This window comes from Maylandia zebra, linkage group LG11 (genome assembly GCF_041146795.1).
Source record: "Maylandia zebra isolate NMK-2024a linkage group LG11, Mzebra_GT3a, whole genome shotgun sequence".
In the NCBI taxonomy this organism is placed as follows: domain Eukaryota; kingdom Metazoa; phylum Chordata; class Actinopteri; order Cichliformes; family Cichlidae; genus Maylandia; species Maylandia zebra.
Genome location: NC_135177.1, coordinates 16,370,195 through 16,392,261, shown reverse-complemented (window position 1 = coordinate 16,392,261; position 22,067 = coordinate 16,370,195). Strand labels below are relative to the sequence as shown.

Below are 22,067 nucleotides of genomic sequence, written 5' to 3'. Positions count from 1 at the left end.
CTGTGTAGTTTAAATTTCAGGGAAATGTAAAGTTACGATAAGGAGCTAGCTCTGAAACCTGGCAGCTGTGCTCTCAGACTTCAGTACAGCTTTCAGCAATGAAAACAACAACAACACCCCCACAGTGGAGCAGTACCTCTCTCCTGTGCGATGGTTGCTGCTACCAAAGTATGACAACGTAATGCTACCTGAATAACTACCCTTTTACACACGGAATATTCCCGAAACATTATAACTAACCCCAGTACCGTTACTGCCTGTTACAGTAACATTCCTGCTTGCAGCCACAACGTCATTAGCCAGGTGAGGTACGTTATTTCAGCCAGCGCAGGTCGTGTGACACTTTATAACGTTGAAATTGAAGAACACATAAGAAGCTTACCTTTGTAGGGCACTGACAAACGACTGTCATTCATTCGTGTATCCCGTTAAACGAGGAAAACCCAGCTGACAGCATCAATAATGAGTCGAAAGCTAGCTAATGTTGGTAGCAGGTTGTTTTAAATGATGGGCCCGGCTACTGTATCAGCCGTTCATGCGAACAACAAATCAGACCCGTTGACAAGATGGCTTTGGAAGCAGACAATAGGTAATTATATTCTACATATTCTTTTTTTTTCTCTTAGGGTTGCTGTGTGAATATAACAGCGGCGAGCGCATCGGTGAGCTCCCAGAGCCACAGATACAAAGCTAAACGACTGACAGTTCCCAGACTGCACTGCAGATTAGCTGTACGTCCAACCCAGGGCGTCCAACTGCTCTTCCGCATGGACATCTTCCGCCTCTCGGCTCTGTGGAGTCACCAGCCGTCACGACGAAAAATCCAGGAAGTATGCAAGCTTTGTTTTCAAATTAAAAGCTTAGTATTGTATCATTTGAACAAAGTATATGGCATTTGTGCATGTAGAGTACACACAATTAACGTTGACTTCCAAACAGCTCCTTAGAGCACATTTTCTCCCTCTAATAACTGTACACAAACATTTCCACTAGTGCAAGTTTAAAAATGGAGGGAAAATATTTATAATTCACACTATACCACGCCTCCAAATTTAGATTTTGCTCATTAATTCATATTGATACAATGAATTGGGCAGTGGCAGTGTTGCGTGAATAGAAAGATAAGAAATGTAAAATAAATAAAAATAGAAATAATAAAAGTTTCATTTCAATTAAATGAAATACAAAGTTTGGTGAAGAAGAGTACAGGCAGGGTAGAGTGGGTTCAGGTGAGTGTCAGAGGTGATTTGTGACAGAGCTGGAGGCACTAAAGCTGAAAATACTAGGATTTTCCTTGGGAGAGTGACCAGGATGGACAAGATTAGAAATGAGTACAGTTTGGGGTAATAGAATAGAATAGAATAATCCTTTAATTGTCCCACAAGGGGAAATTTGGTTGTAACAGCAGCAGAATAAAAGCATATATACAAACAGAACAGGACGCAGAACAGAAACATACATAGTAAGTATACTGCACAAAGGCTGCTGAAGATGGAACGTCTAGGCAGGAAGAAAGGGGGAAGACCTCAGAGGAGGTTCATGAATGTAGTGAGAGGACTAGGGTGAGAGGGAGGCAGATGATCTACTGTGGCTGCCGAAAAATAAAAAGAATTAGACAGAATCTTTAAACATCATCTCCTAATCATACAGCTGATAATTTACCCTAAAACCCAAAGACTACACGAAAAAAGGTGTTCATTATGGGCGTGGTGTTTTAAAAACGTTTAACCTTTATTTTGAAATCTTTACAGGATGTTGTTCCTGCCTTGTCACTCTATTGCTCTTGGTCTTACGTACTCGTGGTGCCGTCACGCCGCGGACAAACATAAAACCCTGTACATTCAGTTTGGTACATCAGGCAGATAGGGTTTTGTGTTTACTCTGCTTTGGATTCTGTGTTTCTGATTAGCGTCACCCAGCCACGCTCGTGTTTTGATAAGCGTGTCACCTCTTCTGGATTCCTCCTAAACAAAGCGAATGGCAAACGAGGTGCCAGCCAAGACACATGGAGTTGGAGTCTTCTTGGAGCTGAGGAGAAGGCTTCAGAGTGGACTGCTTATTGTGGGGTAAGTATGTAGCAGATATCGTAAGTACCAAGTAGTCAGAAATGCATGTTTCTTTGGCAAGTACAAGCAAGCCTAGCTAACATTAGCTAACTTAGGTGATGCTACAGCTTCACCATAGCACCGAGAGCAGGCAGGCTAAATGCAATTCAGTGTTTCAGCGAGATACGCTAACGTTTACTAATGTTTGAATTTGAAATTAATACAAAGAACAAGAACTTTAAAAGAAACGATCGTAGAAAGTAGCAAATTGTACTGTGAAACGCCGTTTTAAAGTAAGTTCTTAAAGTAACTCACCCGTGTAAGATAGTGTTTTGAAAATGAATTAACTTTATTGTTGTTGTCTAGACTAAAACCCTATGAATGCGTGGTTAGAAATGTGGCTTGAAGTCTAACACTTTGAATAACCAGTGAAACTGAAAAAGTGCTGTAACAAATCCGTGTGTTACATTACAGTTACATTGCAATAGAGTACTCTATTCTATAGAAGGTACTCTATTCTATAGAAGGTACTCTATTATACCTTCTATAGAAGGTATAATAGAGTACCTTCTATAGAAGGTACTCTATTGCAGTTTTCTATAGTTCTCTAATTCATAATCTTATTTAAGTAAAACTGCAAACATTTTAGTATCAAAATATAGTTAAATTACTAAAGTGGAAGCATTCACAATGGATAATAGCCTTTTTTTTTAAAGTTTTATGTATTATTGAATCATAATCCATCCATCCATTAATGTTTTAGTTAGATGGGCTGAATGAGTTTAATTGCCTATATAATGTTGGGTAGTGTTATCTAGAATAATCCATTATCATTTCTTCCATTCTCTTAGCTGTTTGTCTGGCCTAGAGTTGTACAGACACTGGAGTCCGTCTGAGCAGTCCTAGCACGAGAGGCAGGGTACACCTGGACAGGAGTGTCCAGGGTGTAGCAGACAGTTAACCTAAGTAGCATGTTTTTGGACTAATGGAAAAAGCCAGAGTGCCTTGATAGAGCCAACATAGGGAGTGAGATAACATGCAACCTGTACACAGATGCCCCAGCCAACCAGGAGGTTCGATCCTGTGAGGCAACAGTGTACCACTGTGCTGCCATATGTATATACTAAAGCTTTCAGATTAGCGATTCAGGGTAACAAGTATAACATTTAAAGTTACTGTGGAGTACAAATAGATGACAGTGTAATATAGAAATACTTAAAGCACAAATACACTGAAGTTTTAATATATTATATTTAATGAGTGATAGCGTCAAATTCCACCACTGGTGTTATACACACAGAATAGAATTTAAAAAAAAAAAAAAAGAATATTATTATTATTATTATTATTATTATTATTCATAAATCAAACAATAAAATTATATGCTGCTTAAAACACAGAAAAAGCAAATAAAAAAATTACAATAAAATAATTAAAAATTAAAACCAACTGTCATACTATGGCCAGTGAAAAGAGGTGAGTATTAAGAAGTGGTGTTTCTTACCTTGAGGTGGTATACACCTGAGTATATACTACAAAAGCCACTAGATGGGGCTAATGAGATTTGAAATTCAGCAACAAGAGCCCTAGTCCTTTGCTGTCTTTCATAGTATTCAAATAATGGTTGACAGGCTGTTCAATTGTGTGGTTTTACATATAACTACATTATGTAGCACTGTACAGACCTGTGATCAGTAACAGCAGAGCTACCCTCTCTCCAGTGTTTGCCTCTAAAGAAAAAAAGTCCATAAAATGGTTGTATATCCATGTGACTCAGGAAATGCTCAGGCTTTTGACTTTGAACTGTTTTTATTAGTGTTTATTACTGCAGTAGTGTTCATAGTAATAGCTCCTAACTGTGCCACTTCATATATAGTTCTCATCATTTAACGTACCCGATTTCTGTTGTGCAACAAAGGCTCGCTCATTTCTCACTGAGTGAGGCTAATTCTGAGTCCATATGTTTTGAACAAGGGAAAAAGATTAATTTATGCTGGATTGTGTGAAGTTTATGGGTTGTTTTATGTACACATTATGTGACAAGAACAGAAAGTACAAAAGGAGTCAGCCTTTGGAGTTTTTCTTTCATTCAAAAAAAAAAGACAAATGGTGCTCCAAAAGATGATTTGGCCTCCCTCCTGAAGAAAGATCACCAGAATTATTTTTTTTTCTTTTTGTTGCGGTATGCGGTGACCATAAATACAAGGAAAATGTATTATAGTACATGACTTAATGAAAGTATTGTTTTGATTACTTTGACTTTTAAAAATGTCAGAATAAGTGAAGAAAGCCTGTTATATTATCAACAGCCCCAAATCCCAAATATTTATCATTTTTACTTGGAAAATGAATTTTTCAAAGTTGCTAACTAATTATGGTAATATGGGCTATAGATGTGATTGGTCACAGCAGATGGCCGCCTTTCCCTGAGTCCGGTTCTCTCAGAGGTTTCTTGGTAAAAAGGAGTTTTTCCTTCCCACTGTCACCACATGCTTTCTCAAAGGAGGTTGTTTGATTGTGTTGTCTGTCTGTTATTGTAGGGTCTTTACCTTAAAACCTCTACAGGAGTCCAAACAGTTTGTGTTTATTTACACTTACAAACCATCTGCTCTTCAGGAAAGATGTGGCCCAGACGCCTGCAGATGTGGCCATAACAAGTGGAGATTCATCCCTCCACATCCGCACTCCCAGAGGGGTGCTGTACCTGACTCTGCCAGCAGGAGTCACCTTCGAGCAGGGATCCTGCATTCCGACACCTGCGGGAGAATCGTGTGGAGAAGAGCTTCATTTCAGACTGCGCATCAGCGTGGAACGAAGCACGGATGAAGGTAATGCCCAGGGAGACCTCCCTCTGAGTAGCTGCGCTCCTACGTGCCAAGACAAGAACAAAGTCTTTTGGTAGCTATTTAGAGCCTTGCTGTCTATTCTGATTTAATTGGGCTGAGTCACTTGGTCATCTGAGAGAGTGAAGGTGTAAATTTTCCTCTCAGGATCCTTAGCAGCGCACAGGCAGCTAATCATCAGCCCAGGAAAGCTCCCTTTAAGTGGTTTGAACGGACTCATCTAAAGCAAACCCCAAAGCTGTTTCATAATATCCCCAAACTCCCATCTTTTGGCGTTCTGTTTGTTTTTGCCATTGTAACAGAAATTTACAGCCAAGCCCCATCAGTGACAGTCCAATCAAACTCGGATTGATCGCCCGCTCTCTATCCAGCCACCTTCACCACCCAGTGTTTCATCGATTTTTGTGCCAAGTCGTAGAAGGTTACCACCCTCTCACCAAATCTGCCTCATTTGTTTGTTTGTTTTTTGCCTTTCGTTCCCCACCCACTTCCCACAGATTCTTCTGCCAGCATGATGAAGATGCTCCGGGCAAAAAAGGCTTATTGTTTCTACTGCCAAGGCTGCATGACAAGGCTGCTCGAGGACAGGTGAGGAGAAGACGGGACGAGGAAGGGCACTGGTGGAAATGGGTTTTTATTTACTCCCTCCTGTGTAGGAAGAGGAGTGATTCTTTATTGATGGCGTGACCCAGCTGTAGGAGTGATAGTCGGAGAGAGAGAGGGGAAAAATTGATGGATGGGAGCCTCTGCGGAGAGCACAGCTGACAGCTTGACTGGGTTAGAGTTATAGAGTCTGTGTGATGTAAAGGTCTGTGCTAGCCATTAAAAACACAATTGTGTTTCTTACCTTGAGGTGGTTCGACTGGACAGCGGTATTGTTCTTATTGCCTTGTAGCTTTCTCTGGTCAGCAATGTGACATGCTGAAAATTGCAATAGCTGCATTATGGAGACCCTTGCCCTCAGGCTGTGTTTCTCAGCTGTAACTCACTAAAAGTTGGCAAAAACATATATATATACTTTTTTTCTCTTTTTTTGCAACAAGATGTCAGCAAAGGTTGAAACATCAGGGGAAGAACTCAGTGCAAAATGAAAAGTTATAATTTCCACAGCATTATGGCTCATTGTGCTTTGTAACAAAATGTTCTATTTTATATGTCTGCTCTCAGGTATTAATGGCTGGACTTGCCACATAAAAGACTTCTGTGTAATAAAACTGGGCTGGAATAAAATAAAGAGTAGTATCTTGTAGCTTTAGGTGTTTAGGGTGCATAGCGTCTCTGCTGGCTTCAGTCTTTTTCCAGTTGCAGTTGCCAGGTGTTTTTATTTATTAAAAAAAACAAACAAACAAACAGAAAAACAAAAGTTCTGGGTCCTGCCACTCCAGCACCCAACAGCAATTTACAAGTTAGTGGACAGTGGAAAAAGGAAAAGGGCGAGGTAAACACCACTCATCCAATGAGCTGTAATGTGTGCTCAATTTACTGTAAATGTTGCTTACAATCATTGTCATTTATTTACCCCAGTTGGAAAACTCTGTAGTTACAAAATGAAGCCATCTGGTTACTGGAGTCAGGGGGCGTGTGACAGGTGGAGCACATTGCTCTCCGCGAGGCTACACATCACTTAATTCGAGTCACTCAACTGCATCTTTCTGCTGTGATTGTGATGTTTGTGCCTTTTGGATTATTGTGCTGGAATTATGTGACTAATATTATGACTTGCTGTCCCAAGAAGTTTGGGCTTAAATTTGGTTTGTGAAATTGTGTTTTTATGTTGTTGTTTTTTTGTCTGTTATTAATTAGCCGTTATTTATTTGTGCATTAAACCCCTACAGTTTACCATGCTTTAGCTGCTAACTTGGCATGCCACCCTTTCCAAATATGGCCAAACCAACATTAATATTATAATATGCAGAGTCCAAAGCCAGTGTTTGATTGTTAGTAACTGGTGTAGTTCCAGTTTTTTACAACTAAAGGCCAAATATTTCCTCCTTTTGAGCCATTTCCATGGCTCAAGCTTGTCCTCTTGCCACCCTGTGGGATCTGGAGACTTTGGAACCTGGGTCAGCTCTTTCGGGTCTTTGTCATATTCCTTGAGCTGCCACTGGAAGATGCTGCTACAACCAGGAAGTGCCTGTGCTCTGAGGAAGGATATTGACTACATTTAAGAAACTCCTGGGAAAAAAAAAATGTAGTTGGATGACCTATCATCATCTTTTTTTTTTTTTTTAGCTAATTATACTCTTCTGTATTTTGATTTTTCGCCAGCTCTCTGGGATCTCTGTGCTTATTGAGAGATAACGCCTCTCACTAAGACAAGAACCAATTAGCACCGTGTTTAAATATCGCTGAACAATAAACACTGTAATTGCTTTTTTTTCTTATTATTTTTCCTCTTTTTCAGAGTGTTTAAGCGAGTTCTTCCTCTCCCTAATGGTAACTGGAACGCCATCGTGGATGACTGGTGTTGTCACCCAGACCCGTTTGCTAACAAGAAACTGTTACCCCGAGCAGAAGATTGTTTAATGGGCGATTCCTTTGTGCTGTTAGCCCGTGATGGCAGCTGTGAGCAGACTCTGACTGAGGAAGTGAGTCCTGTTGGCACACAGGACAGCCATGATCCAAAGGTGAGGGACGTGCAACAGAAATGGCTCCTGTTTATGCAATTAGTACAAAAAGATTTCAGTAGATTTTCCATCCATTCATCTATCCATCCAGACACTCTCTTCTTAGACCAAGCAAAATCAGACTGTGCAGATGAAGATTGATCCCCCTCTTCGTCCATTAGTCATTCTCCACACAACCCGCTCAACACAGGCACAACTGCATGACTAAAGCTGAGAGACAAAGTGCAGGAAAAACAATCGGGCTGCTGTAATTCTCTCTCTGTGTCACATCCTTTTCTGTCTTCCAACCTAGCTATAGCAGCTACTAAATTTTAAAACTGCTGAGTTATAGGTGGCTGCTTTGTGGTGATCCGTTTCTGGATGTCTCTATCTATGGTGTGCACAGAAACCTTGCCGCAGACTGGCCCTCATCTCCTGTGCGAGCTGTTCGTCAGTGCTCGGAGAGGCCGTCGCACCAGGTAGGGGACGATTGTTGCAAGTTTTTATAAATAAACAGCATTTCAACAAGCATGTGCGAGCCCTCTCCCGTGTGGTGTCTTCCAGAAACGCTGAAGCTGTACGTCACACAGGTGGTGGTGGAGCCTGCTGTGGGAGACAGAAAGCCAGAAGCTTCACTGAACAGGCAGGTTTTTTTTTTTTTTTTTTTTATCCTTTCAAATCCATACGAGGGACTGTCGGTGCCAAAGATTCTGTTCGCATGCACATGTCGACTGAACACGTGACAGAACATTTGTTGATGCCAGTGCAACTTTACTTCTGAGCTTCCTTTCATTTTATCCACGTTGTTGTGAATCTTGTGTCGGTGCGTTGTTTGGCTACGTTATTGCAATTGCCACCCTGAAGGCACTGTCTTTGTTATTGTCCTATGCTGTATAAAACTGAACTAGTGTTTAAAGCATGAAAAATGTTTGCAGTGCAGTGTGGATGTGAATTCTTGGCACAAATGGAACCTCATATTCCACAGATGACAAGAAGGCATCTGTTGCTTTTAAATTACACTATTTTATAGAAAATAATCCCTTTTTTTTTTTTTTTTTTTCATTTCAGGTTATTTGGTGGGGGGGGGGGTCGAGTCACACAAGCTCTAGTCAGGCTTTACTTTCTCTATAGTTTCATCATTATGACTGCTGTTGGATATTTTTAGCCCTTCACAATAAAATCAGTACGATGACTATAAATCAGTTCAGGTCCATTTGTATGTTTTTCTCAAGTATCTGACACACCGTTGATTGGATTTTACTGGATCTTGGGGGTGAATGAGGCATATCAGCACTGTGTTCAGGCTTCTTCAAAAATGATTGCAGTCTAGGTCTGAATTAAACACTTTAATAACCACATCTCCCACTGCACCAGTCTGAATAATTCAAAAATCTGCACATAAGCATTTCTCGTCTACGGCCTCATCATTTGATTAACCGGCTCATAAAAACCAACTTTTACCAGACATATTTTATTTTTGTTTTTTTGTTTGTTTTTGTAAACTTTGATCAGGCAGAATCATCTCCTAAGATAGTGTTTGCTCCAATCTGTTGCCTTTTCAGGACAGAATATGTAAAGTGAATGAACATCGTGTCTCTCTTGGACAGATCTCTGTTTGTGGAGAGGACGGTAGCTGTTAGGTTGCTGGAGCTGTCAAACTCATTGAGCACCTACCACTTCTCTGTCCAGACTCCCGATGGAAAAGCCTTCCTGTTGGTAAGAACCACCCAGCATAATCAGAAAAATAAATGACTTCTAAATACAAATCAAGTACTCTATTATTTAAGAAACGGAAAAAGATTGACTGTGATTGTGTCGTGTGCAGTGTTGGTCAAGTTACTTGAAAAAAGTAATCAGTAACTAATTACTGATTACTCCCCCCAAAAAGTAATCCCGTTACTTTACTGATTACTTATTTTCAAAAGTAATTAATTACTTAGTTACTTAGTTACTTAGTTACTTTTTAAAAACACGATTTACAACCTGAAGAGGTGATAAAGTGATAGATCTTTCAGCCCAATTCTACTTTTTCTACATAATCCATCATACAAAATGTAATCAAATGGAAAAGTCTCTTTTTTTAACTTGTTTTATCAGTTTTAATCTTTTAACTTTATGCATCAAGCAAAACATTTAATTATATGCAACATTCTCTGACTTGAATAAATTAGTTTAACATTTAAACCTATTTTCTACACATTCCAGCACATAAAATAAAATATTTTTTGTGTTTTCACTCACTCTTTCAAACAGATGCAAGTAAAACACAGCAGAAAATAAATAAAGTCAAAGACTCAGCGGTCCTTTTGCTCTATTTTCACCTGTAAAGCAGGAGCAGGGTAGGCGGAGGGTTACCCTGGTGCAGGTGTGCTGCGGTCAGTTGAAGAATCCGCGTGAGTGTCTCTGTGAGTTTCCCATCACGTCGTAGCTACTCGGTGCTTGCTCGGAAGTTTAGGGGTTTTTTTCGCTGTAAAAAGAAGTTTTCTTCCCACGCACGATGGACGCTAATGTTTTTGTCACTTTTTATGGAATCAAACTCAAAGTAAGGTCAGTACTTCCACACTTTAAACGCTGCACGCTCATACTCTCTCCCGCACTCGATATATTATCCATTGTTGATCTGCACACAGCTGCTGTCACCAACGTCGCACTTGTTTACGTCACTGTCATGAGACATTCTCACAAAAAAAATCACGGTTTTAGTAACGCAGTAACGCAGCGTTCCTACGGGAAAGTAACGGTAATCTAATTACCGATTTTGCAATAGTAATCCCTTACTTTACTCGTTACTTGAAAAAAGTAATCAGATTACAGTAACGCGTTACAAGTAACGCGTTACTGCCCATCTCTGGTCGTGTGTAGCATTCCCCCGGTGCGTCCAACAGAGTGAGTGAGTAAATTTTAGATAAAAATGCTTGGTTATATAAGGTTTTTGGGGTTATTTATTTATTTATTTTTGTGAATGAGGATTATAGTAGAAAACACAGAATACTCAAGTTGAGTAGTAAGGTGCTATAATCAGTTTATTGTCTTGCCCAAGGATGCATTTTGCTCTTCTCCAACAATGCACTGTTCTGTCTTTGTAATATTCTTCTAGTTTTTGGAATAATATCTGTTGTGCTATCATTTTGTTCCTAATCCATTGTAAGAAAATCGTGGTGGACAGACTCCTTATGCTAGTAAATTTCTTGTCATAGCTTCTAATAGTCTTGTTTGGTGGAAATGAGTGCAGCTGGTTCCAGATCAGGCATCATGTCAGTGGAAAATGTGTATCTGACATGTGAACAGGTTTATTCATAAAATTGTGTTTTTGTTTTCTCAGTTTTACCTGATGTTGGAGTTGAAACATTTTCACAGTAAAAATGTCCAAAAACTATTCCAGTGTTCTGGTTGTGTTCTTGGCAGATATTAAACAGCAGCACATTAAAACTCATCAGTAAAACTCGGGATGGCAGTAACAGTATAATTAATCTTGTGTGAAACTGGGCTGAAAAGGAGCATATTCCAAATGAGAAAAAAATGATTGGAAAAATCAACGTTTCCACCTCTGTTCTCCCATTATTACACATCAGTATGAGGAATCATATTGCAGTAGTAACCCTTGATTTACACTGAACTTAGAGAATAGAACTTAAACCTGTGTTATCCTACAGAATAAAGAAATATTTTCATCTTTCATGTTGAATCAGCTGTACCAGAATAGACCATTTTATTTCTGAAAATCAAACTAATGAATGTATATCATCTCTCTGCTTTGCGATGTGTGACTCCTCACCCACATATCACATATACCCATATGTCTCAAGTGTTAAGTGACCTGTCTGCTCCTCCTGCAGCTCTGGCTCTTGAACAGCGACTCCATCATAGCATCAGTCCCGGAGACACGTGTCGGGACTGAGAGGTCCAATGGCTCCCCTGCTCTTCACAGTCCATCACCCAGAGCTACGAGAGCCCTGAAACTCCTCTACATAGCCTGCTCTGACACGGGCATCCAGCAGAGAGAGTAAGAGAGGACACTTAACATATCCCCCCCCCCTTCCCCTTCAATCTTTGTTTTCCTCCTCCTAATCTTATCCTTTCATCTCTCTTGCGCACCTTCTCAATCACCATCTCTCTTGGCTCACTGTGAGGGATGAAAGCCTACTTTGTTGGTGAACAGACTCTAGGTGTTAATAGAACACGTTGCTCTAAGGGTCCCTGCTCGGATATAATTGTCTGTTATCCTGCGAATGAGCTTCCCATCAAAGCTGCCTCAAAGTTGTCAGCAGCATGTTTGTTGCACGCATAAGGGGTTGTTATGTTGTTTTGACTGTATTGAGGCTCTGTGTGCCTTGCTGTGATGCATTAGAGAAGTGTAGGTGGATGTGCTGCATGTGGTTCTCCATGCTCAGTACAGCAGCACCCCACTGGAAGAGCCTTCCACCCTCATTATTTTCAACAGAATCAGAGCTCAGCAGTTTTTTTTCCCCCCCCACCCTCCTCTTTCTTCCCTTTTTCATTCCCGCTGCCGGGGAAGAGTGAAAGCAGAACAGAACAGGTTTTGTTGTTTCATCCGTTTTGACAAGTTATGATGGAGAAACGATAATTAGAGACAACACTAACCCAAAGGAGAAATAAGGCTGGTCTTCTCAGCCATAGTAGTAAGAGTTAAGAGGAATACTGTAATGTACTGTTAAGCTGAGTGATGCATGGGTACAGAGAGTTGATTCCTCTTACACAAGCTATGAATGCATCTTCAGGGGAAGTGAGAGACTAGGACATACTTTCAAAACAATCTGCTCCTTTCTTTATTGTGCTGTACTTTGTCCACCTCGAGTTTACCCAATAACTCCTACAAATAAATAACACTCTCTCAAACAGCCCATGTAAGCACTCCTCAATAGAAATATTAGTGATTCACTTTATTTAAAAAACAAAAGAAAAACAAAGCAAGTGTTGGAGGCTGAGGCACAAACACAGCTAACCTTTCACAAGAAGAGTGGTGTGGTTAAGTCTAGACAACGTCCTGATTGTTTTGTTTTAGGAAAAGATCACGGTTTCAGTTAAAAATACACCCTTTCATAACATTGCAGTCATGTTGGAGAGCTCACGCTTTGTCAGCACAATTTATATTTACTCACTCACAGTCTTAAAATGGCGCTTAACTTTAAGACCTAATTATAGGTAGCAATCATAGACTGTAAATAAAAGATCAACACTGCCACTGTGACATCACTCAGTGGTTTATAGACTTCCATTTTGAAGCCTCCATTTTGACTGCTGCTGTCTTTGTTTCTTTGAAGCAAAACTTAACCATATCCTGAGAAAAGGGTAGAAGAGGGGAGTAAACAAGAAAGCAAGTTTCTTCAGTGATATCAGTAAGCATACACATGCCGACAGGAAGTCCATATCCGAGAGAAAGAGTTGTGAGCTAGAGAGGCTTCATCCTAGACCAGTAGGTACATCAGCTAAGAGTTGAATTCCTACATTCTGAGACACCCAAAAATGTGGAGTTGTAAGTCACGTATGCTTTTACAGATTCAGGCAGGGACCATCATACTGCTTAGCTATGTTAGCGTGGTGAGCACGGCAAATTTGCCGCCATTTTTCACTTAATGTCACTAAACTCTGTACATTTAGGATATAACACAAGTGAAACTGGTAATTAATACGACAGTTTACCTCGCTTAGAGTTGTCACAGATGGGGAAATAGTTATTACTCACAGTTTTTACTCACTTTTGGCAGAAGCCTCAAGTGGCCATTTGAGGACATGGCGATTTTCAATTCAATTCAGTTTTATTTATATAGCGCCAAAGAAACCTCGATACTTACTGCTGATCCATCAGTTTCTCATTTTTATGCTTATTAAGTGGCTTGTGCACCATATTAATTACAAAAAATAAGGTAACAAAAGTGACAAGGCGTTTCATTGTGTCACACACGTACTCCTTTTTTATTGACATGTTGTTTATGTAACATGGCTTCAGCAGATACCAGATATTACAGGAACCCATCACAAATAAAGATTATTTTAAAAAGGATCTTTTTTGTTGTGGCAAACTTGCCAAGAAATAGGCTAAACAAGATATTTTGTTCTTAAAGTAAACATGTCACAACCCTCTGGTTGTGAAACTACTATTTATCATAGTGAAACTGTATCTGAACAGTTTTAAACATGCTTTATTTTTGACTGCAGTCACCTATTGGGCAACATCAGCCCAGCCAGTTTGGGTCTGTCTTTATTTTTCTTTTTTCCCTTTTCAATTGTTCTGTGTTTAATCCTGCCGTGAACTCCACGTCTTCTTAGAGAATAAGCTTCACGTTGGTGGGCTGCTTTTTAGAATTTTACCCATTTCTGCAATTTGAATTTTTGAAGTTTAGCGAAGCTAAATGCCGGTGTGACTCACACTTCCATCCCCCCCACATAATTTACCATTCACCCTTCATCACTCATCTCTGACATTTTTAAATTAAATGTTATGCCTGGGGAGCTGAAGTCCCGGGATGACGGCCCTCTTATTCAGGATGCAGCTGGTTACAGTTGAGTGCAGCCAGTGGTTGCAGTACGCGTTGTTAAAACTGCCAATAATTGGCTAGAGAATCAGTGAGCCAGTGCCTAAGTGGATTAGGCTTGTCACTAATGGCAGTTATTTGATTATAAATTGAGTGAAAGTCGCAGGCACCATCACTGTCCCGGTACAATAGAGAAACAGGAGGTCTAATAGCTGTGGAAAGTGAGTCTAATGAAAAACACACATGCACAACTTGTTCATAATGTCTAATCAACTCCTACAAAGCGTTATGATGTTGGCTGGTTGGGGTTCAGTACAGCCACAGTTGCCTTTTTTTTTTTTTTTTTGGACTGTCTTTCATCTTAAGTACAACTGCCAAAACTTTGAGGAGACTTTACCCTTTCAGAAACTGCACAGACGGCTAAATGTCACCCAAACAAACTGGATCAGCACCTCACGCTGACAGACCATCAATCTTGGTTCTCTCAATCACTCTTCCTCTTCTCTCTTCAGCCCTTCCCCTTTCTTTTTGTCCTTGTCTTGAACACACACTTCATCAGCCTCACAGACACGTATAGCGACACGCGCTCACACAGGTTATAAATCCATGTGTTTGGATATGTGGTTATCAGTTTACAGTTTAAAACTAGTCAATTAAAATGGCAGGACGACCACTTCAACTTGAGATTTACGGTAGCTTTTCTGGACTTCATTTTGGTCGTAAAATGCTAAGGCAGTCACAATAAATCATTGCTTCTCTCTGTGTTTTCAGCACTGTAACTAGTTGGGAGGTCAGTGTCATAGGACATCCTGTGGTGCTGCCACTAAAGGTGTGTGAGGAGCTGCTGCAAGTGATGGATGACAGCAACTCAACACTTCCCGCGTCGATGCGTTGCATGAGGTCCTATGAGGTGAGACGTTTACCATGTATTGTAAAGCCATATTCATTGGTTGCTTATCTTTATTACATAAGCAAAGAGAGAGGGAACTTCATGTACCTTTTAGCTTTCTACCTTTTGTAAAAAGCTGTATTAGCAGCACCACAGGCTTTGTTTTAGTTGACAGCGCTTGCTTACTGCTCCCCCTTTTTCCATACAGCGCCTTGTTTCTCCATTATTCAGTAGTGCTTGACAGTGTTTTTATCCCGCCTTAATTAATTTCATGATTCAGAGCTTTCAGTTAACAGCCTCGCTTTAGGGATTATGTGGGTCAAATGTAAGACTTTTCTTTTGTCAGCCTTATTTCAGCTCCTATACACCTGTAATTGTGCAAAATGTGTATATTTAGCCCGAGTTGCCAAGGAAAGCCATGCGACTAGAAAACGGGAGGCGTTAACTTTGCTGACAAGTCTATTCTCTCTGAGGCTTTAAACAGTGATGGGGTAATTAGTGCCATTATCCTCCACTTACTTCTCAGAAAGTTTGGGACTCCTACCTCTTAAACAAGTCTGCTAAAAACTACAAAGGCTAGATTTGAGCCTCAAAATCCACATTCTAAATCTCATTCTGATGCTTGGTTTGAGCTTGAGCAGATTACTGTGACTATAAGCATATATGCCTCAATGCCAGAATGCTTTGATTGGCTGAATAAATATTTTCATTAGCAGTTGAACAGGTGTACCTAAGAAAGTGAACGTCTTTATATTCCATTTATTTCTAACACAGCCTGATAATTAAGATGAGACCCAGATAAGGTAAGGTTTAAAGAAATAATCATCAATGACCAACTGATTTGTGACTTGGAGAACCAGTGGAGAACTGAAGAACTGAGTATAAGCACTGATGAAGATATAATTAGGAACTTGTAATTTCACACACTCAAATCTCTGCTTATTGCCTACGTGATAGGTTGTGGTATTTCAGCGCTACTTTAAGATAAGCTAATAGACTTGGGAATTTACAAGTGGATGTTTACACTTTTTTTTTCTTCCCCTAGCTCAGGAAATGGAAATGCCATGGCAAAGGACCAGATCGCTCTCTGGCCCTGTCCATGTAAACCACATTAAATTCCCATCATCCACATATAAAACAATCCGCTCAGCACTTATCCCTTTGTGGCTGATACATGGGCACTACTGGAACCCAGACGCTGGGTTTGTAGGTACCCCACACTCTGTTATGTCAGTTACCAGCCTCCTTTGCTACTACTAATATGTTCTCTAGTTGCTTTCCTCAAATGAAGATTAGTTTAAACTGCTACCTGTCCACTTCTCCTCACTAGCTACCAAACTTTATAGTGATTCCACAAGCTCTGCTCTTCAATTTTGTGCTAGTCTCTTATGGCATATGCCATAATAAGGATATCCCCTTAAGGCATAAGGAAGCCCACTCTTTTGTTCTCTTTGATGGCTGCTGTTTGTCCCAGGCTCCCTAATGAAATGCGCTGGGAGGGAAATCTTAAGACTCTGCTATATTATTTTGACTAAGATCTGAATTTGACTCGTCTGCTTTCATTCCTCACGCATAAAAACTGAAGTCCACCAGTTTACATCAACACTAACATAATGATAAACTTAGATGAAGCCACTTTTCCTTCTTCCTTCTTATGAGGGTAGTGGTCTTTAAAGCTTAAACATTCCTCACTATGGAATTGCCGTCTCGCCACAATCCTTAAGGGTGAGACACTAATAAAAGGTCAGCTCTGTCTCTCACCCCCCCGGGTGCGCGCGCGCACACACACACACACACACACACATATTGTGGTACAATAATGAGCAGTATTTTTGCTTTCTCTGGTAACAACATGACAGCGGCGGGTGGAGCGGAGGGAAATTGGGCCCTGTTGAAATGGAGAAGGTTGCAGAGAGAGCGACCCAGACAAGAGACACAGTATCTGTCTGGTGGTGGAAGCGGTTGTAACAGTAAAGAGAGTGTGATAAATTGACACACTCAAACATTTCCTGATAGTAGGAGCCTCTTGTGCTGCAGGCGGCAGAGTACGGGAAGGTAATGTGATCATAGGGTTATCTAGAATTACCGGAGACTGTCTGAGAAGAGTATGTGAGACTCACTGTTTGAAAACACAACAGAGTATCAAAGCATGTAGTGTGGCATCCACCAATGATCTGAAGAATTATTTCTGCTGCTTAGACTGTTGAGTGAGTAAAAGGCTTACTGTTATAGTTATAGTAACATACACTTGGCAAATGGAGGGTCACTGGTTCAATTCCAGCCAGATATGGTATTGCATATGTGGACCTACCTGCTATGACAGACAAAAGTAGATTTTGACTATATTTAAAGTAAATTAAATAAAGTGAATTTTGTGTTGTGTTCATGATCTTGGTCAGTATATGTAATGGCTACTTTTCAGGTAATATATTACAAAACCATATAATATGTAGTGTCTGTAATGTTGTTTCCAGTGCAGCTGTGTTCCGTTCATGGCATGGCTTTAATCGTAACAGCAACATCTTGAAGCAGAGATGTAGTTTGTACTGGGTCTTTTATTTTGAAAATTGACCAGATTCTCTCTTGTCCCGTCCCTGTGTCTGACTTCCTGCTGTTACTTATGTAAATGAAAGTCTGTAGTCATTTGAAAAATGGATATTTCACAAGCCTTTAGGTAGCTCTGAGAAAAACTAAGTCTACTTTTGCTCCGTCTACTCTTTATATAGAAAGTAAGAGGATAAGCAAGCCTATAAAGGCAGAAGTTTTGGCAGTTTACTGGTCTGAAGCATGCATGTCCTACGAAGATGGGTGCATTGTGTTAAGTGTGTTAACAGAATGCCAGTATTTCCAAAGGAGTAGACTTCCCAGCAAATTCACCCCCAAGTTGTACAATACTCAGAGAAATTGCAACAAACCCAAAGATTTACATCTCAGACTCTACAGGCCACAGTGAGCATGTTAAATATTAAAGTTCATGACAGAACAATTAGAAAACGACTGAACAAGTACGGCATGTTTGCAAGAGTTTCAAGGAGTAAGTCCCTTGTCTATAAAAAGAATATGGTAGCATGGGTTGGATTTAGAAAGTTGCAAGACTTCTGGAACAGTGTCTAATGGACAGATGACATGGAGTATAATTACCTTAAACTGAACACCAGCATAGCAGCACAAGAACCTCCTGTTAAGCTGTTAAGCACAGTGGTGGAGTGGTGATGTCTTTTGAGCTTGTTGTGCAGCCACGTGATCTGCACTCAGTGAAGCACTCACTTAGTTAACCATGAACTCTATACCAAAGTATTCCACGTTAGCTCGTCTGTCCTGACAGCTAAAGCTTGGCTGTAATTAGGTCATGCAGCAGCAAATCTACAACAGAACCTCTGAAAAAGAAAAGAATGAAGGGGTCGCAGTCACCAAGTCAAAGTCCAGACCTTAACCTGACTGAAATGCTGTGATGGACTAAAGTAATGTTGTAAAGAAGAATGGACCAAAATTACTCCCCAATGATTGATAAAATCAAGACTGATAAAGTCATACAGAAAACCATCACTGCAAGTTAATAGTGCTAAATGTTGGTTTTACAAGTTACTGACTCATAGCATGTACTTACATTTGTGTGACTATAGGAAATAATAATGGCTCAGCATGTATTCACTCATGCTGAGCTTAGGAGCTAATAAAAGACCTTTTCAGCAAGTCATAGTTGTACAAGTACAGGTAACTACTGAATATACTGTGGGAGTACACATGCTGGATCTTTGGAATAACTTATCACGACGCTTAATTGAAACTTCATTAAAGTTAGTAGTCATTCTTTCATGTGTCGTGCCTACATTTAACTTCTCAGCAGATTACTAACTTTTACCTACACTGGCTTCCATTTACTGAGCTCACTTTCAAAGTTCTGATATTGTGCATGTTGGCTCACTGTCACCCTGTCAAGGCTGACTGGGACACTTGAATAGAACTGAGCCATTGTTAATGTGATTAGTGACAGCACTTCTTGTGATATGACAAGTGAAAATGTTCGCTGTGAAAAAGCTTTTTACAGGGCCCGGGAACGGCTCACCAAATGGAATGAGCTGCCATTGTCATTAATTACACCTTTTGAGTAGCAACCACAACAGCCTCTTATCACTACCACAGCACTTCGGCATTGTTTGCAGCTAACTGTGTTGAATCAGTTGTGTTTCTAGATCTGAGTTTCTTTGTTTAATTTCAGTCAGTGTGACCAGATCAAAGTCTGCACCGTAGCTGTGCCCATTATTATGCTACATGTGGAATGTGTGGACTGCTGGGTTCCCCGCCTTGCGTCCCTGGGCCTGCCAGCGTAATGGGGTGTAAAGTAGATCGAGCTCGGAGTGTCACTCTTGAGCCTGCAAACAGACAACGCCTCCCTCCTCCCCCTCTGCTTCATTAATCTCCCTCTCACACACACTGAGATGGCATGTAGCTCAGACAGAAAAGTGATCCAGTGTTGAACAATGGAGAAGCGGGAAGATCCATCGATCGTGCAGTGTTTCTGCAGTCCACATGCCATCACATCAGGAACACAGCTGCACTTTGAAAGAAATGACTTCATCCGAGTTGCACGCGTAGTGATTCATTGAACAGGGAATTAATTAACACACGGGGGGTGTGACCCTGTTCTCAGTTAAATGTTTACATCACTGGACTCTGTTCTAAACATGAAGATATGAATAAAGTTGATTATATGTTGGTTACCTCCAAACTCCAAACCAAAGAAGTGCTTTGTCTTATACTTCCTCACATGCTGCCCCCCCCCCCCCCCCCCAGTTTTTCTTTTTCTTTTTTTTAATGAAATCCCTTAGTTCTCTAGTAACTCATGAATGGCATTTTCTATGACAGGTTAAGAGTATCCTGTATTCGGGCTAGTAATAACTTGATAGCAGCTATAATCTGAAGCGATAAAGAAAAACACATCATTATTATTTATTTATCAGTTTTAACTGCTGGGAACTCGCTGTGTTTCTTTCATCACCTTCTACTCTTCCAGACCTCTTTCAGTTCTTCACAGGCAAAGACATGTCCTCAGTGCTGCTGGCCAAGTTTGGAGTGTTATGATAGTAGAGCTCTGGCACCAAGAATCAAAGAGCGTGTTTACTCGAGTGACTTCCTTAAACCAGGCTCCTGTCATTGTCTCACTACCTTTAATACCCACACTTTAACTGTAAAAGCCGCTGAACTAAAGAGCTGTCGTGTAGAGATGAAAACTAAAACTAGAAAAGGTGGTCTCTCACCACAGCTAGGTGTATTACTCTGAAGGATTTGCTGTGCGATGATGTATAAAATCTGAATTCTGATAGATCAAAAACACCCTTAAGTATATTAATGAGGCAGATCTGCTGTCAGCATCCCAAAAGACTTTGGAGAAGCTTTTTGTTTTTCAAATTCCAATAATTCTAATAATAAAAATTTAAATTCTAACAATATAGACAAGTGACTTTAAAAGGGGGAAGAAAAAGTCAAATCTATTTACCTCGACTTGGTTACCAGGTTTTCAACCCACTTCATAGTTGATGCCAAAGATGAATAACAACAAGCTGTGGGCCAGAAAATTGGTAATGCTGGCAGCTTACCTTTGTTATCTATATGTGAGCAATCATTGAGTCCCTCAGACTGAATTTGACGCATGTGGTAGGTTTGTTTTCTTCATGTGGGTTGCATATTTCAGGGTTCCTATTATGTGTGGAGTCTTTCTGAAAGATGTGTTATTTTCTCAAATAGTAAATGAGGAATCTCACAGATTAATAAAAGTTAATGTACGTGTTTTGTCCAAGCAGGGGAAACATTTAAGCATTTAATTTAATGTTGCAGAAGGGAAGAAACCTGCAGCTTTTTCTTTAAACGTTCTGAAAACCAGTGGTTTTAATCAGCTTCTCACACTGAGGGATGGCGCCCTTCCAATCACAAGTCTGTCTCTGCTTCGTCTCCTTTTTCTTGGACTTAGCAGCAGCAGCTCACCTCTCGTTGCCATTTCTTATCATTTGTATGAATTACCACTGATGCGCTTGAGCAGTGAGCAGACATTGGCACAGGGACGGAGAAGACAGGGCCTTGAGTGAGGCAAATGCCCTCATCTATCATCCCAATATAGAGCCCTCAGTGGAGCACAACCATTGTCTGCAGCAGGCACACACCCAGGAATAGCAGATGGAGGGAGGATGGGGCGAGCTGATTTGTTTTCTGGGCTTTGTTTATCTGAATGTGTGTTTTTGAAGTTGATTAAATCTCTACCACCTGTGTTTTTTGGTTTTTTGCTGTTTGAAGACAGTAATTGCAGATAATGTGCTCCTGAGCTGATCAGTGGACTGTAGAGATTGAGTACATCTGTGGTTTGGCCAACAACAGAAAAAGAAAACTGTACACTTGCCCATTGCAAACTGGAATTTGACCAAATGCTGAAGTTCCATTTATTTTTCCATGTTGTGAGTTTCTGCATAGATTTTCACTCTTTACTAAACTTGTGCTTGTCATTTCTAGGTGGCGTACTTAAGGCTGTGAGATCGCAGGTCAGAAGGCTAGGTGGTCAGGACTCCCACTCATCACTCTTGGTTACATATTTCAAGAACTACTGGGAACAGCCAGGATTACATGTGCCGTTTCTTTAAGTTAACATCCCCCCAGTGCACTGAGAGAATGGGAATGGAATTTACTGCAGGAGGGGGAGAAGTGCACCAAGCAGGCTGTAGCTTGTTAAGCACGTCAAGTTGTGGATTGCGGTTGCTTCTGTCAGAATATTTTAGTGTGTCATCACCTGCACTTAGATTCATGTTGAAACAGGATGATGGGACACTACATTTGTAGTTCCAATGATCTTGAAATGTATCACAATGGTACAAAAGCCTGTGTATATGTGTTGGGTTTGTTTGTTTTTTTTGACAATTCTTAGCAAAGAACCTGAATAAACATTTGCCTAAAAGAATCACCTCTCTTTTTTTGTCTTACCTCCCTGAGATGACTGCTGGTTGATATGTGGGACATTGTTCTTCAGTTGGCTCTTGATGAAGGCTTATTATGGGAACACTTCAGCCCCAGGGCACAGCAGCACATCTTCCACTTGAGAGTAATTACAGCTCATGGAGCTAGGTGATTTTCTTTTTTTTTTTTTGTCTTGTTGTGGGTTTGTTTGGGAGTGTGTACCAGTTATTGATAGTATTTATATAATGTGC

At 40.4% G+C, this 22,067-nt stretch overlaps 2 protein-coding genes across 5 annotated transcripts in view; one reads left to right on the top strand and one right to left on the bottom strand.

The window, feature by feature from the left end:
* Nucleotides 1-735, bottom strand: part of dop1a (DOP1 leucine zipper like protein A) — a 30,780-nt gene extending 30,045 nt beyond the window's left edge. For 2 of the 3 annotated variants that reach the window (XM_012925185.4, XM_076889854.1), the window contains exon 1: nt 383-735. The gene's annotated coding sequence lies outside the window, so the exon portion shown is untranslated. The remainder of the gene's footprint in view (nt 1-382) is intronic. The other variant, XM_076889855.1, reaches the window with a different exon arrangement.
* On the top strand, nt 689-21,820 carry ube3d (ubiquitin protein ligase E3D). Of its 2 annotated transcripts, XM_012925203.2 has the most exons (11): nt 689-830; nt 1,910-2,066; nt 4,662-4,873; nt 5,386-5,476; nt 7,293-7,515; nt 7,901-7,973; nt 8,059-8,137; nt 9,102-9,210; nt 11,331-11,497; nt 14,760-14,898; nt 21,379-21,820. In XM_012925203.2, exons 2-11 carry the CDS (start codon nt 1,978-1,980, stop codon nt 21,397-21,399), a joined length of 1,203 nt encoding a protein of 400 aa, XP_012780657.2. In that variant the 5' UTR covers nt 689-830; nt 1,910-1,977; the 3' UTR covers nt 21,400-21,820. The 2 variants fall into 2 exon arrangements, with proteins under 2 accessions (XP_012780657.2, XP_004541707.2); XM_004541650.2 differs by lacking the exon at nt 689-830 and having other exon boundaries at nt 1,774-2,066.
* The last annotated feature ends 247 nt before the right edge of the window (nt 21,821-22,067 follow it).